Source organism: Lupinus angustifolius, chromosome LG03, assembly GCF_001865875.1.
Source record: "Lupinus angustifolius cultivar Tanjil chromosome LG03, LupAngTanjil_v1.0, whole genome shotgun sequence".
NCBI classification, from domain to species: Eukaryota; Viridiplantae; Streptophyta; class Magnoliopsida; order Fabales; family Fabaceae; genus Lupinus; species Lupinus angustifolius.
Window position 1 is genome coordinate 18551286 of NC_032011.1, and position 17311 is coordinate 18568596.

At 32.6% G+C, this 17311-nt stretch overlaps 1 protein-coding gene across 3 annotated transcripts; it reads left to right on the plus strand.

Moving 5' to 3' along the window:
* LOC109343583 (zinc finger CCCH domain-containing protein 25) lies at positions 9772-13828 on the plus strand. Of its 3 annotated transcripts, XM_019581950.1 has the most exons (10): positions 9772-9966; positions 10067-10165; positions 10576-10772; positions 10809-11072; positions 11623-11689; positions 11802-11855; positions 12142-12210; positions 12334-12399; positions 12476-12544; positions 13539-13828. In XM_019581950.1, the coding sequence occupies exons 1-10, from the start codon at positions 9856-9858 to the stop codon at positions 13584-13586; spliced, it is 1044 nt and encodes a 347-aa protein (XP_019437495.1). In that variant the 5' UTR covers positions 9772-9855; the 3' UTR covers positions 13587-13828. The 3 variants fall into 3 exon arrangements, with proteins under 3 accessions (XP_019437495.1, XP_019437493.1, XP_019437494.1); XM_019581948.1 differs by having other exon boundaries at positions 10576-11072; positions 11623-11704; XM_019581949.1 differs by having other exon boundaries at positions 10576-11072.

Below are 17311 nucleotides of genomic sequence, written 5' to 3' on the forward strand. Positions count from 1 at the left end.
CACAAAAACATCAATGAATGCATGAACATGTGAGATGATATGATGAGATATTAAACATGAAATGCCTCTCAATCCTAAAGCATAGAATTCTCTATTTTCTAATCTCATAAATGCAATGTCATATAGATGCAACAATTAACATGAAATATGCTCTAACTCTCTTAAAATCTAACATGCAAGTTATGGCTTAAGTTCTGAAAACGCAGTTTATAAAGAATCACTTCTGCAGCCCTGTTAATCGATTAAAACCTTGGTTAATCAATTAATGTGTTACAAAATTGTAACTGATTCTGTTTTCCAAGTTTTCTGTTTCAACAACTTTTCAAAAACTTATGTTAATCGATTAAAACACATCTTAATCGATTAAGTGCTTATTTCCAAGTGTATTTTCAAATTGCAAAACTCAAATACGTTATGCACTTAATTTATACATGTTCAACACTAAGTTTATACCTAGGATGCATAGATTACATGTATTCTTGTGATGCATGAACATATTATAAATGACATATCTCAAAAATTAAAATGATTTAAAGTTTTATGCATATGAGACATGTATTTACCTAAGCCTTAGACTCAACCTAAACTAATTACTAGTCTAAGTCTAATACCAATTTTGTGACTTAAGCAGGTTGATTTGTTGATGATCTTCAAGCTCTTATAAACGCAAGTTGTTCTCATCAAAACCAAAACACATAGTGAGAAAGCTTTCCAAAGTGCTCCTCTTGACATGCGCACTTTCAATAATAAGTACCTAATTCAGTTTGGGACCTACATAATTAGCATCTTTCTCTACCCATTGAAAATGTCCTAGAGGTACACCATATTTTCTAAGCATGCAAGTATTATGTGTATGCCCATATTTTTTACACTAAGTGTATATGGGTTGATGCTTTTGTATCCTAGTTTTACATTTACAAACATGATGAGTATGAAAGGATAACCATGGATCTTGATCGTATTCTCTTCATTATGCGCACCACACATGGTATTGCTCACCATCACCACCACCTCGGGATTAGCCTAGATAGGGATGTCTAGAGTCTAGGGTGTGTGTCTTTTGAGAATGTACTTTGTTGGCTTTGGTTATAATTTGTTTGAACCTATTTTGTACTTCATGCACTTTTCATTATTTTCTCGTATTTTTGTTGTTAATTTGGTTATGTAAGAATTCTTGCTTGATCTTTGATTATATCTATCGTGTGTACTTTCTATTGAATGGTTAATATATGCTATTTTCCTTACACTCTATACCATTAATCATTCTATGCTTACTTATATCATTACACAAATATAGATATATCTTGCAATTTGATTATACCATAATCTGTTTTTATTCAATTTAATTGATTATACCATAATCTGTTTTTATTCAATTTAATTGATTATCCCATGCTAATAATTGATCATGCCAAAAGGGGGAGAAAGTGTTGTTTGAGTGATTTTGCAGGTTGTATTAAGATTTCGAATTTAAAGTTGGAGTGCTACCCTATATCGCCTCCTACATGGATTGAGAGGGAGAACAAAGTGAGGGGGAGCAGCGCATTCTGATTCAACCATTGCAAACACTTGTTGACCATCATCAAGCTATTCAAACATAGGATTTTTTAGAGTTTGTCATCATCAAAAAGGGGGAGATTGACATGGAAAATAGTCAAAGGTTGCTTATGGACATCACAACAACAACATGCCAAAGACTCGAGGTCAACATCGTACACTTAGGATTATTTTAATATTCTAGAAGTCCTAAGATGATTGCCTAGTTTTGAGTCTAGGTTAAGTAAACCTTGGGTGGAAGTCTCGCATGAGGTTCAAATGAATCCGTATAAAATGAGGCATTACATCCTAACATCTATGATACATAGAATCATACATAAGAATTAAGCATATATGGTTTCTGTGTATAAAAGTATTATCTATTTCAAAATCATATATTGTATGTTCGTACATCATATAGAAATTTTACCAACCATTAATGAAACACATTTTTATGTATATATTAATCGATTATAATGGTTGATAATCGATTATGTCTCGTGGGAATCCGTTAATCGAGTAAGGATTGATGTAATCGATTAAAGGAGTTATAGTGGCTAACTTCCTAGGATTTCTGGCACATTAATTGATTAAAGAGATTGATAATCGATTAAGCCTTTCTGTTTTGCATAACACGTTAATTGATAAAGTTATTAGATAATCGATTAATGACAAGTAAAAACAGTTTCATATAAAAGTTGTATTTTCAACCCATGTGCATAATTTTCATTAGGAACATGAAAACCAAGATTCTAAGTTCAGAAATTTCATATCATCTTGCTTATTCTCTGAGTGAAAGATAATGTGAAATCTTGCATATTTTTCTTGAGAGAAAAGAAAGAAAAGAGAGAAAAACTTTTTCTAAGAGTGTTTTAGTTTCATACATTGAAAAACCATTGTATTACATCACATTTAGTTTTAGGCTTCTTGTGAGGGTTCAGTAGAGGTTTTTAGAGTTGAGTTTAGAGTTAATATTCGCACATTAAGTGTGAATCAATAACTCAACAAATAGTTTGAAAAACAAGGAATGGTTCTTTTGGTGTGTTAGTATCACCGGGAAAAGATAATTTATGTCTTCATGAGAGCAAGAAGTCTTGGATAGAGTGAGACATTAGCTGGGGCCAGAATCAAGAAAGGTGTGGGTATCCGATTAGGCGAGTTGAGAGGTCAAACTAAGAGGGTAGGCTCAACGAATCCGAGAAAGAAGTTCTTGCTAGGTGTATTGGAAGTGTGATTGTATAAAACAATTATTTTCCATAGTGAAGAAAATCTCTCGAGATCACAAGGGGAGGCTTGAATGTAGTTTGAAAGTGGATCCGCAAACGAACCAGGATAATAATCCTTGAGCATTCTTTTTTCCCTATCTCTTTTACTTTTCAGTTTTTCGTGATTCCTTAAGTGTTTGATTTTTGTGATTTATGCTGAGTGTTAATAATCTGTGTTAAAATCAAGAATCAAATTAGGGTCATAAATATTAATAATCACCATTGATTGCTTTGAAAGAAATAATTTTTTCTAGAATAACAAGAATCAGTGTAATTGATTAAAGCTTAATAATCGATTAACTAGAGCTGTGAATAATCGATTAACAAGGTTAATAATGGATTAACAATAGTAATTTTCTGTTTTGAGCATTTGTCGGAAAAGCGGGACTAGCAATTCGATACACCTATTCACCCCACTCTAGGTGAGATTTACCTTGCTGGTACCAAACAAGGAGAAATGGCCGATTTTTCTACTTGTTATATCAAAGTATTTGTGCAGTGGAATGTTGATGCAGAAATCAATCAAGTAAAGCCATAATAAAACTACAAGAATAATGTAGAAGAAGAGTACACAAAGAATTTTATATTGGTTCGTCTTCTTGTCCACTAGATAATTTGAGTTGCAATTACATATTCTCTCCCCGAGGCCCTTGTACCATACACACTCAAAACTATCTACCCTTGGAAAACAACATTTCCAAGTGAACTCTTTTCCCCTTCTCAACACACCCTTGTGATGAAAAGTTTACAACAAGATGAAGAATGTATCAATAGCATGATTGCCTTTACAAGTTTTGACAATGTTATAACTTGCAATCCTTTTTATCATAATATATACTTACTAAACAATGCTCTTATATCTTTGAAAGTTTAGAACATAAGCACTTAAAGCAACTTCAGAAAATCTGAAAATTTGAGAACAAAGTTGCAAAAGAGTTCATAAAATTGTTTCACTAAGTTAAGAAAATTTCGTGTATTGATTGTGTGTGAATTGAATGTGTCAATACCTTTAAAAAGGGTTCCAACCAGCCAAGGTAACCTTCCATGAAGAGGAAACACGATTGGAATGAAACCTACTCACTTTGGAAGAAAGATGTTCATTCAAATTTGAAAATCTGGTTTCCAAGAGTTATGGTTAATCGATTGGCACGATTGTGTAATCGATTGCCAAAAGTTTATGTCCAAAGTGGTAATCGATTAATACATCCTAATAATCGGTTACCTAGTGTCATTTATGCTTTGTAACTATTTTCTTAGTCGGGTAACCTGTTACGTAGTTCTAGTAACATGTTACCAACTGCCACACAATTCAGGTAACCTGTTATCTAGACCTAGTAATGTGTTACTCAGGTCAAGTAACTCATTACTTAGCATTATTGACATTGTATCAGGACTTATTCCATTATTTTTATAACAGTTTTGATTTCTTTGAGCATTGCTATTAATTATATAAATTGAGCATAAGAGCAGAAGTACATATTGAAGACTTAATCTATAATACTCTTGAAGCTTTGAGTCTTCTATGTCTTCATAGTATGATCTTGGTCTTTTCATCAAAACCGTGCCAAGGTCAGGAGAAAGATCTTCTTCACATGACATACACATCTTCATGTATATAACCATTTAGAAAATGTATTATTTACGTCCATTTTATAATACTGATTTATTTCTAAAGACCCAACGAGTGCCTATAACTTAACTATCTTTAGGTCTTGGAACAAGTTCCCAAACTTGGTTTCTCTCGAACTGATTAAACTCTTCTTGCATTGCATGAATCCAATGCTCATTCTCAATTACGTCATCAATTTTGGATGGTTCTATTTGGGAAATAAAGTCCATGTTAAGACAAGCATTGTTTAACTTCAGGCGAGTTAGAAATCCCTTACTTATATCACCAATGATATTATCAATAGGGTGATCACGATGGGTGCTCCATTCTTTAGGTTGATATTTCATAAATGGACGAGTTAGGAAAATCATCATAATCAATATTAGACTTATCTTCCAAGGAGGAATTGGTCTCATCAAAAGTTACTTGAATGGATTCTTCCATGGCTAACGTTCTCTTACTAAAAATTCTAAAAGCTTTGCTTGTAAGAGAGTAGCCAAGGAAAATTCCTTCATCCGCTTTTGCATCAAATTTGCCTAGGTTATCCTTACCATGGTTAAGAACAAAATATTTACAATCGAACACATGCAGGTGAGAGATATTTAGTTTTCTACCTTTGAAGAGCTCATATAGGGTTTTGTTTAGAATTGGTAATAACAACATCAGCCCAAAAATAATTTAGGAGATTCATCTCATACAACATAGTACGTGCTAGTTCTTACAAAGACCAATGCTTTCTATCTACAACACCAGTTTGTTGTAGTGTTCTAGGAGTTGAGAAATTGTCAACGATACCAAGATCATCACAAAATTCTTTAAAAGAAGAATTTTGAAATTCTCCCCCATGATCACTTCTAATAGCAGCGATTCTCAAGGATTTTTCATTTTGTACTCTTTTATCATATTTGCTAAAGCCATTAAACGCCTTCATCTTGTGTACCAAGAATAGAGTCCAGGTATATCATGAGAAATCATCTAATATTACAAGAGCATAATAGTTAACCCCAAAACTTTTGGTTCGAGAGGGGCCAAATAAGTCCATGTGTAATAACTGCAATGATCTATAAGAAGAAACTATATGCTTTGGCTTGAAAGAAGTTTTTGTTTGCTTACCCTTTTGACAAGCACTACATAGTTTGTTTTTAACAAACTTTATGTTAGGTAAGCCCACAACCAAATCTTTCTTAATCAGTTTATTCAACTGTTCTATATGAATGTGAGCAATTCTCATATGCCATAGCCATGCATCATGGTCATTTATATCAAAACACTTAATGGGAAGAGAAAAGTCATTTAATACAATCATGTAAATATTGTTAATTATTTTACCAATAAGTTAGAGTTATTTGATACCTTACTTTCAATGATGCACTTGTCAGGGTAGAACACCACATGAAACCCTTTACCATAAAGTTGGCTTATACTTAGACGGTTGTGCTTGAGTCCTTCAACATATAAAACTCTTTCAATTGTAGTAGAAGGTGGCTTCCTGAATCTACCGACTCCAAGAATCCTTCCTTTGTTGTTGTCACCGTATTTGACATAGACTTTGTCCCTTAGAGTAAGGACAAAGAAGTCAAGTAATATTTTGAGCAGCCGCTATCCAAATACCATAAATTACAGACGAATCCCAAATATTCCTATAAAACAAGTCACATAATATTATGTACCCAACACTTTTTAGGTCCTAGGGGTTAGTACCTTTATCGACCCATTTAAAATTTTCTAAGGGTGAACCATGTTTTCTAATTATGCAAGTGTTTGGTGTATGCCCATAGTGATTACAATAACTGCAAATAGATTTGTGCTTATGTATCCTTGTTTTTAATTTTGAAATATGATGAGTTTGGATACTTTTTTTTTTTGAAAATTAATTTTTGTTGACACTTCCTTTTTCTTAATAGAATAAGGTTTGGAAAAATCAAGATCGCTACGGTCAGAGGAGTGTCTTTGCATTTTCAACATGTTATCTAAATTTATACTACTTTTGTTTAAACTTTTGAGTTCAAGACTCAAGGTAGAAATTTTGCTTTCAAGAGTGGTACACTTTGGACAAGAAGAAGAAGAAGAGGGATTTTCGTAATGTGTCAATCTCACTCTTTTGTTTCAAATAAAGTTTGGTGAGTTTGACATATTCACTATGTAATTCACTAAAAGCATTTTGTAGTTCAGAAAATGATGGCTTACCTAAAGGTTCAGTTTTACTAACATCTTCATCATCAGAATGATGAGACGCCATTGGGGAAGATGAATTTGCTCTTTTCTGTTTCACTAACCTCTTCTGTCATTATCTTCCCAAGCTATGTATGCCTGTCTTCCGGTTCTATTTTATGATTTGGCTTCGGGAAAAGTCTTCTTTAATGTAGGAAAATCCATCTTCATGTGACCAGGTTTTCCATATTCAAAACAATTAAAGTTTTGATTTGAATTGGAAGCTTCATTGAACTTCCTTGCTTGTCCAACCTTGATTCCTTTATTTATTTTTAGAAATTTGTTGAACTACTTCATTAACCTACTCATATCTTCCATGTCCTCATTTTGTGATTCATCTATCGAGGATTCATACACTTCTGCTTTTGTTTTAAGAGAAATATTCTTTCACTTCTCAGGTTCATTATGTTGTTCAATTTGGCTTAGTTCCAGCTCATGTTCTTGCAACTTTCCAAAGAGAGCAGCCAAAGATATCTTTGATAAACTTTTCTTTTCAGAGATTACTATTACCTTGGGTTGTCATTATCTTATAAGTGATCTTAGAACTTTTAGGTTCAAGTTACTATTTGATAGTATCTTACCAAATGCAATCAAATGATTTGTGAGGTGAGTAAATCTCTTTTGGAGATCGAGTATTTTTTCTCCAGGTTTCATGCGAAACATTTCATACTCTTGGAATAGAGTAGTAAGTCTAGACCTTTTTACTTCTTCAGTTCTCTCACGACTAGTTTCTAAAGTATCCCACATCTCCTTAGTGGATTTTTAATTTGATACTCTAAAAAATTCGTCTATTCCTAGGGCTGGAGTATGAATATTTTTGGCTTTAAGATCATATTGAACTTTATTTTATCTTCATCATTTCAAGAGGATTTTGGTTTAACTTCCCTTGCACTATTGACAATAGTGAAGAGTTTCGCATTCCATATATTCAGGTCTTCAGATTCTATAAAGATTCTCATTCTGATTTTTCAAAAGTCATATCATTTCCAACAAAGCTTGGAGGGCAATTGATGTTGGAACCTTATCCCAAAAATGATCTCGAAGCCATCTATGATGTTAGGATCTGTTTGGGAATAAATTACCTAAAATATGCTCTGGTGCCAAATGTGAATCTAAGATGGCAACTAATAGAGGGATTAGTTGATGGGAGAAATGGTCAATTTTTCTGCGAATATCAGAATGTAAGAGCAGCGGAAAGTTGTTGTAGAAATTAACCAAGTTAAACTTAAATTGTAAACACAAGAAGATGGTAGAAGAAGAATACACAGAGAATTTTATTATGGTTCACCTTCTTGTCAAATCGAAGGTTACATCCAGTACTCTTACCGCACAAGAGATTTTTCTACTAGATACTTTGAGTTTCAATTACGATTTCCCTCCTCAAGACCTTTGTACCTTACATACTCACAAATATCTCACCCTTGGAAATCAACCTTTCAATGTCAACTCTTACCTTTACCACCACACCTTTGTGATGTCAAGTTTACAATGAGATGAAGAATAACAATAATAGCTGGATTGTCTTTATAAGATATGACAATGATATAACTTACAATCCTTTAACTTTCAATATAATTAGTAAACAAATGCTCTTGATTTTTTTTAAAGAAAACTTTAAGAACTTTGCAATTTACACAACATTAGAAAAATTCTAGAAATTTAGAACAAAAGTTGAACGCAAGTGCCAAGATTTTTTTACAAAAGTTATGGAATTTTTTGTATGTTCTGTGTGTTCAAATGAGTATTTCAAGGCCTTTACATAGGCTTCCAATCAGCCATGGTACCCTTCCAAAGGTTGTGCCACGATTCGAATGAACCCATTGAGTTTAAATGAAAACATTTCATTTCAGATTTGAAAATCTGGTTTAACAGTACAGTATAATATGTTACATCTTTCATGTAATTGATTACCAGAAGCTATTGTCTTTTGAAAAAATCGGTTACCCTGTTTGGATAATCGGTTACACCAAAATAGTTAATTTCCAAAATTGTTTTCTTAGTGAGGTAACCTTTACGTAATCTCAATAACGTGTTACCAAGTGTCACACAATACAAGTAACATGTTACTCTAATCAGGTAACCTTTTACTCTGATCAGGTAACCCGTTACTTGGAATGTGAAAAGAGTTTTCAATTCTTTTCAAAATTACTTTTAACATTCTTTGAATATTGTTACTAACTATACTTTGAGTTATAAGGATAGAAGTACCTAAAAAGACTTAGTCTATGATTAATCCTTGAAGCTTGATCATCTTACCTTCATGGTCTTCTTTCCTTTTTTTTCTTATTTTTTTAATTTTGGCGTCATCATCAAAATCGCGTCAAAGTCTGGAGCAAGATCTTCTTCACATTACCAATTGTACTTGTAGTATTATATGTGTTACTATTATAATATATGTTAGTAATTACAGATTGTAATAATAATAATATTTTTCCTTTTTATTGACAAAAAATATTTTGAACCAAACAATTGATGTATGATTTTTTAGTTAAAAACATAGGAAAACTATAGGACTGAACCAAACAATTCATGACCAGTTCAATTCCTACAATAAAGTTTACAGTTAATTAAAATGACCGAGCTATGTCTTTATGTTTAGTTCAATCACTAAATTTCATCAAAAACTTAATATAATGCTAGCTACTAGACTGAGAATATATTTAAAAAATTAAAATTAAAAAAATAAGAGTGGAATTGCGTGGTTAACAACTTATAAGTACATGTGGAAATACTTGCAAAGAGTATTCACAATAATAACTTACGAGTGAAGATGAGTTTTATGATACACACCCTGTAACTATTCGCATATTTATAAACTTAATTTTTAATTAATTTTTTCTATATATTCTAGTTTTTTGTTATTATTTTAGGATTAATATTATATATTTTATTATTATTTCATAATAAATTATATTTATTTTACTATAATTATAAATTTATCATATAAATATTATATTATTTATATAATAATTATTTTTATATATTAATTATTACAAAATATATAATTAAAATTAAAAACTTGTTAGGTTTTCACCTATACCTGTATGGGCAGCAAACAAGTACAAGTGGGGTTCACCCAACCCCACACCCCAGCCAGAATAATGTGGGCCTAAAGAGGTTTATCAGCAACGGCAGCTTAATTTAACTTCAGTTTTTTTTTTGAAAGAGCAATATAGTGGAATTAAAGAATGCATGACCCTTGTTGAAGACAGAAAGAGAAGAAATTAAGGAAAAATGACTATGGACGATGAATGCTCTATATACGTTGGGGGTATACCCTACGACATAACCGAAGATACAATTCGCACTATCTTTAATTTGTATGGTGCTATTCTTGATGTCAAGGTATATTTCTTCTTCATAATTTTTCTAATTTCGTTTATATATATTCTATAGTGTAAGTCATAGTAATTAGTTACTGAAATTTGATTCAATTACTGAGCAGATTATCAATGATCAACGCACTGCGGGCAAGTGCTATTGTTTTGTTACTTTCACAAATCCTAGGTCAGCCATCGATGCAATTAATGACATGAATGGCAGAGTATGTAATTTTTCTACTTCTATCTATTCATGTATTCTATCTTTGTAGCCTTTCGTTTTTTGGGTGTTTTGAATTGCAGTTGTCGTCACTATTGTGGTCCGCGGTTACTGCGGTTGCTTTGCAGTTATTGCAGCTGTTGCTATGCAGTCTAATGCAGTTGATTTGCATCCGATGTGGCCGGATTGTTGTGGTTCAGTGTTAGATTTCAATTGCGGAGGTCATTGCAACCACAATATTGCGACCACATCAGCTGATGCAGTCCATAGTTTGATACACTGGTTTTCTTATATTGTCATGTTTGTTGTTTTGTTCAAAAGGGGTGGACTGAATGAAGGGGTTATCTTGGTTAGGATCTCTATACTTCTTATAACAGGATATTTGTTACCTTTTCTTCTTCTTCTGTGAATCAGAGCATTGGTGGGCGCGCGGTTATGGTTAATGGGGTGAAGACTCGTGGTGGTAGATCGGGTTTCAGTAGAGAACATCAACGTAGAAATATGGAAAGGAATGACGATTGGGATCATGGCAGAGGCCGAGACCAAGATTATGATCATGATAGAGTCATATTCAGGGATCGACACAGTCATAGGTCTCAAGAGCGTGATAGGTCTCAAGAGCGTGATAGGTCTCAGGAGCGTGATAGGTCTCGAGACCATGACCGTGGCAGAGATAGAGGATTTGAACATATGCATAATTATGGTCATGAGAAAGAACCTTTTGTAGATAAAGATCGTAGTCGAGACAAAGATGGTTTGGATAACAAACATGAACACAACAAGGCACATGGTCAAGAGAAGGAAGGAGAACATAACTTAGATTTTGATAAATGGAGTAAGATAGATTGGACCTCTGATCATGACAGAAGTTTTGGTGAGGACCAAACTAAACATTCAAGAAGATCCAGCGGGTAAGACCTCCTCCCTCTAAGATTGTGTAGCTTATCTGTTGACACATGCTTCTGCATTTGTATTCGAAGTTCAAAACCAGCAGAAAATTCTGTAATTTTAGTATTCTTAAAGTTCAAATCCAGCAGAAGATTCTTAGTTTTCATTAGTGCAAGAGCCTAAATGTTTAACATGATGACCTGAGTTCATCTGCAAGCCTAAATATTATGAAAGCAAACATTTTTGGGGGAACCTCAGTTCATCACTGTGAATAGGGGGTTGTATATTCCTTTCCCTTTTAAATTTTTTATTACATGATGGGTATGCATTTGAGATCTGATGAGATGCTTGCAGATGTACCTGTGCGTGTGTGTGAGTGCGTGTGTGTATAATAATATAACTAAAGAGGAATCTTTTGAATATTACTTGTACAGTGTTTTGCCTTTTTAACATTGTGTCTCACATAAGACTATTTCCCGCTATTGCTTCTCTTTGACAGTTATGAGTAATAACTTTATTTCCTATGCTGCATGTATCTTCCTTTCATCAGATTTGTTACTGTTTGCCCTGCAGTTGGTATGTTACACATCAACATAGCATGGATCATTTATCAGATTCAAATGGCAATCACGATGATCAGGTGATTTTAACATTTGTGAGAAGTTCAGATGGCAAAGGCTTGAAAAATTTATGCTGATGTTAGTGATTAGTACATCTTGTATTTTATTTTTACTTGTTTGTGTGAATTTCAGGTTGAAGATCAATTGAAGCGTTCAACTCAAAGGCTTGATCAACTGAAAAATGAGGTTTTTAACCACTTTATAACTAAAATGAAGGCATCATTTCAAATTTGTTACACGGTCATGTCTACAATAGTAGGCGGCTTTATGGTAGTGTGACAAATTATGTTTTCTTTTGAACAATTTCATGTTCTGGAGCTACTAATGCATACACATACAACGTCATCCTCGAGTTACAATGTTTACTAATACCAATAAGAGAACCTTCCAACTAACCACCCTTTAGCCTTTTATTTGTTATTCCTCTTCTGTGTTGATGGTGCTGAAAACTTGAATTTGTTGGCTTATCAAGGTTTCTCAGATGGAAGAGAAATTGGAAGAGAAACGACTTCTTACTCTGGAGTTACAAAAGAAGTCTAGGGTAACTTCCCACTTATTTCTGAACTTCAAATTTTGAGCTTGTCTAATAATATACTTTTTTTATTATTGGTTATATGAACCTGAAATCTGTTTTCTGTTCTAATGTGGAATTTGTTTACTGCAGAAACTCGAGGATACACTGATCAGTGTAAAGAAACAAAGCTCATATCGTCAGATGCAGTTGATCAAGGTAATAACTAAATATCATAGTTATAATTAAACGTGGATTTTGAAATTGACGTTGTGGTTAAACAAATAATCTTCAGCTGCACAAATGTGTTCTGCAAGTGAAAGATTACTCTGAAAGACTTAAAGCCTCTGAAAAAGAACTCCAGGTTAGTGTAGTGTCTTGACACTCTATTTCTGAGTTCTGATATGTATGAAACTTTGCAAACTAATTTGTACATTTTTATAAATGTGTTTTATGCAGTCTTATCTAACTCATTATCCATTTAATATTTTTGTTTGACTGTTGAGCTTTCTTGAATCATGCCAATATGGGCTACATATATGGTGCATTTATTTGCCTGACTTTGTTTTCATGAGACTATTTTTCCACCTCTTCCATTTGTTTGTTGTTCCTTTGTTTTCTCTTGGTTCTTTCACTTTATCCTTAATATTAATCCTGGTATCTTGAACATGATTTATGATATAGCATTATGACATCGTTCGATCCATGTAGCCGACCCCACCTAGTGGGTTAAAGGCTTGGTTGTTGTATTTATCCGGTTCTCTTGTTTTTTGATGATTTTCTTTATCTATTTTTCTTTAAAAGTTATGTTGTATATTACCCCTGAAACCTAGTGATGAACGTTAACGTAAACAGAAGAAATTTTATTAGAGAAGAAAGGTAGAACACTACAAATGCAGTGTATAAAATATTTTAATGAAGTCAGAAAAACAAGAGAGGCATGAAGTGGTGTTCTAAAGCAATCTATGTTACCATTTAGGTAAGTTTTTTAAAGGGGCCATAAGAATACCATTTTATACTATTGAAGGTTTCATCCATTAGCAAAATAATGGGAAGTAAATGCATGACGTGTAAAGAAAATTGAAGAGAAGCCTGAAGTGTATTAGTTTACAAGGTATATAGTTGAAATATAAGCCTGTACTGGTGTTTCAAAGATCTAATGTTTCGCTCATCATTGATATATTGTTGATCACATGAATACATTCGTCTCGAGTTCCTGTCTTCTGTATTAAGTTTAGAGTGTTCTGTTGCTCCTAGTATTGTAGTTGCTGATTCTTGCTTCTTTTTTTTCCATCTCCTTGTGCCCCAAATTGGCAATATGAACCTGTGCAAGTAGTTTATGTTGCTTTCTTTTGCAGGCTCTAGTTGATATGACACTGTTAGAGAATGAAGATGTCACTGGCTAAAAAGGATGGATGACTCACATGGAAGCTTGATGCTAGATAGAAATAGATTTTGAGGATCAGATTATGTTAGTGAGTCTTAATAGCATCTTTTTAGTACATATACTTAACATCACTTTAGCATCTTAATAGCACATACCACTTTGTTTTGTGTATCTCAAGCTTGTGGAAAAATCTGTCTGTTATAAATCTTAGATGTATACATTTTTACTAGATTGAATGAGCTACATAGTGCTAGTATGATAAAAAACTGGTAGCCACTTACTAGGGGTGGCAATTGGATGGGTTTGGATGGATTTGGATTTGGATCCTAATGGATGGATGAAAAAATTATCCATCAATCGATATAAATCTATTACATCACATTTTTAAATTATCCAATTCATTCCTATCCAATGGATTCCAATCTATCCCTATCCAATGGATTCCAATCCATCCCTTTCCAATGGATTTCAATCTATCCATATCCAATGGATTCCAATCCATCCATTCTATCAATTGTATCCATTTTAATGGATTGGATGGATGGATATCCAACCCATTTCTTTTAATTTGAACTAAACATTTTTTAAAAAGCATTATTTGAAGAATTTTTAAAAAAAGCATCATATAATATAGTTACAACATTGTGGTTTGTTGACCAGCACAACCGCATCACACTGCAATTGCGGGTGATACCGAATCGTAGTGATGCGGCCGTATTGGACCGCAACTCAACCTCATTTGGGTTGCATTAGGTCATATTGGACCACATCGAATTCAAAAATATTTTTTTAGACACAAAATATTTCACATCGCAACGACCACAAGGACTAAACACTGCTCCCTATTTTGCTAGGGCTATCTGTGCCACGTGAAGGGTTTTCGGGTTTCCTCTACTGTAAGGAGCTGAGCTCTGACTTTTTTGTGTAAATTATACTAGATGGTAGGGGTGACAAATTAATCCATAATCCAAAATTTATCCAAATTCATCCAGATTAAATCTATCCATTAGAACTAATAGATTTAAATGGATATAATCTAATGGATAATGTTTATAATGGATAGATTCAAATCCATCTATTATATTCAATGGATATCCATGAGTATATACATTTGGATGGATACTTGATCCATCCAAAAATAAAAACATTTTTTTTTTCAATTAATTCAATATTAATATAAAAAATTTCTCTTACCTTTCTAATAGCATAATCCCACACACATTATAAAAGTTGAAAATTGAAATTGTGATTTTAACGTTTCATTTGCATTGTTGCGATATTGGTTTCACTCCTTATTTTTCGTTATGCACTAAGATATGGTTAGAGGCATATGATCATATATATTGGAATATGTTCTCTCATAAGATCACTTATGGTACTAATTAATTCATTAATGTTCAAATCATACATGGTTGAGAAATACCTTAAAAATACATTGTGACATGTCCTCTATAATATAAACTATTACACTTAATGCTGATAATAGTTTTTATTTACACATATATATAGGGGCTACTCACATGAGAACATTGTGCTATTGTGATAAATGAGAACTTTTATTTATAGCTATTAGATCCAAACTAATGGTTAGGATTACATTTAAAATAAAAAAGGTCATGTGACTTTAATCTTTGCCTTATTTTATCATATAAAATAGAAGCATTCGTTAATATTGATAAACCAAAATTAACAAGGCAATAGTACTATAGTAAGACATGGATCCAAAATCTATGCACTATACCATCGAGCATACTATATGAAGTATAACATAATTTGAGTTTTGATGAATAATTGAGTACCTTTTTTGGTACAAAATATTTTTCACATTTGTTATGGATAATGATAAAGTCATTAGAGTAGATGGAATTAGAGTAGTTGATACCGGAAACGATGTGAGATAAATTATAATTTTTATAAATTGTAGGTGATGATAGTATACACTATTCTCCTTCGCATGCATGGTTTACTAGCACCTATGTATGGAAAATTATCATTTTTATAAATTGTAGGTGATGATGATATAAACTTTTATTTAATTGTACTAGGAGGGGGAAAGTGGAATATAAAAGATAAGAAACAGAAAAAGAGAAAAAAAAAAGGTTGAGGAAATTCAAGTAGAAGAATATAAATGTGATAAGTAACTTAAAGAAGATAAGATAAGGCAAAGATCAAAGTCACATGACCTTTTTTTTATTTTGAATGTAATCATAGTTATTAGTTTGGATCTAATAGCTATAAATAAAAGTTCTCATTTCTCACAATAGCACAATGTTCTCATGTGAGTAGTCCACTATATATATATATATATATATATATGTGTATGTTATGCTTGTGAAGGCACTGGGGATCATTTGAAGTGTTTTTTTTTTAAAATATCACTTTTAAAAGTGTTTTTATTTTTGAATATTTTTTAAAAGTGTTTTTTTAAATTACTTTTTAAAAGTGTTTTTAAAAAAAAAACTTTGTAAAAGTGTTTTTTTAAATTGATATTAAAAATGTTTTACTAAATAATAACTTTTAATTTTTTTCTTAAAATAATGTTTTTTTTAATGTTTAGTTCAAATTAAAAAAAAATGGGTTGGATATATATTCATCCAATCCATTAAAATGGATACATAGATAGAATGGATGAATTGGAATCTATTGGATATGGATGGATTGGATAATTTAAAAATGTGATGTAATGAATTTATATGAATTAATGGATAGTTTTTCATCCATCCATTAGGACCAAATCCATCCAATTGTCACCCGTAATATTACCCTTCGAATCCTTCTTGATTTTAAATATCCATTTGTAAGAAATATGTTTCGCACCTTCAGGTAATTCGACAAGATCCTAAACGACATTATCATGCATAGATTTCATCTCATCTTTCATGGTATCAATCCATTTTTTAGAGTTAGAACTTTTCATTGCTTGACAGAAGTTGAATGGATCGTCCTCTGTTAACTCGATGTCTTCCTCATTTTCTTGAAGAAATACAATATAATCATCAAAAATTACCCTTCTCCTCTCTCTAGTGGATCTCCTTAATGACATTTCTACTTCTTGAGGTTGTTGAATTTGATCTATAGGAACTTGAGGGAGAACCTCATTGTTGTCTTGTTCTGGAATATTGCCAAGAACAATATTCCAAACATTTTCTTTTATTACCGAAGTTGTTCCTTGAATAGTAATAGGCACAAGAACTTGTTCACCATTAGTGACAGGTTCTTCCTCAAAGACGACATTCCTTATGTTCTTTTCCTTCCCAAAACCAATTTCTTCAAGAAATCTTGTATTTCCCGTCTAAAAAAGAAGTCGTGAAGTGGGATCATAAAATTTATATCTCCGTGTGTTTTCAGCATTGCCAAAAAAATAACAACTAACTGTTATTGAGTCTAGTTTTCTTTCATGTAGCCTATAAGGTCGCGCCTCAGTTGGACAACCCAAAATGTGCAAGTGTTTTAAGCTTGGTCTTTTACTAGTCCAAATCTCATATGGGGTTTTATTAACTGATTTACTTGGCATCGCATTAAGGATGTAAACTATGATCATCAAAACTTCCTCCCACAGAGACTCTAGTAAGAAAGAATGAGTAATCATACTTCTCACCATATCCTTAAGAGTTCGAAGCAACACCATTCATGCTAGGTTTGCATGACATAGTATATTGCGAAACAATTCCACATTCTCTGAGGAAAAGTGCAAATGACTCTGGAAGATGTCTCCTTACCCATCATATCTGTCATAGTATTAAC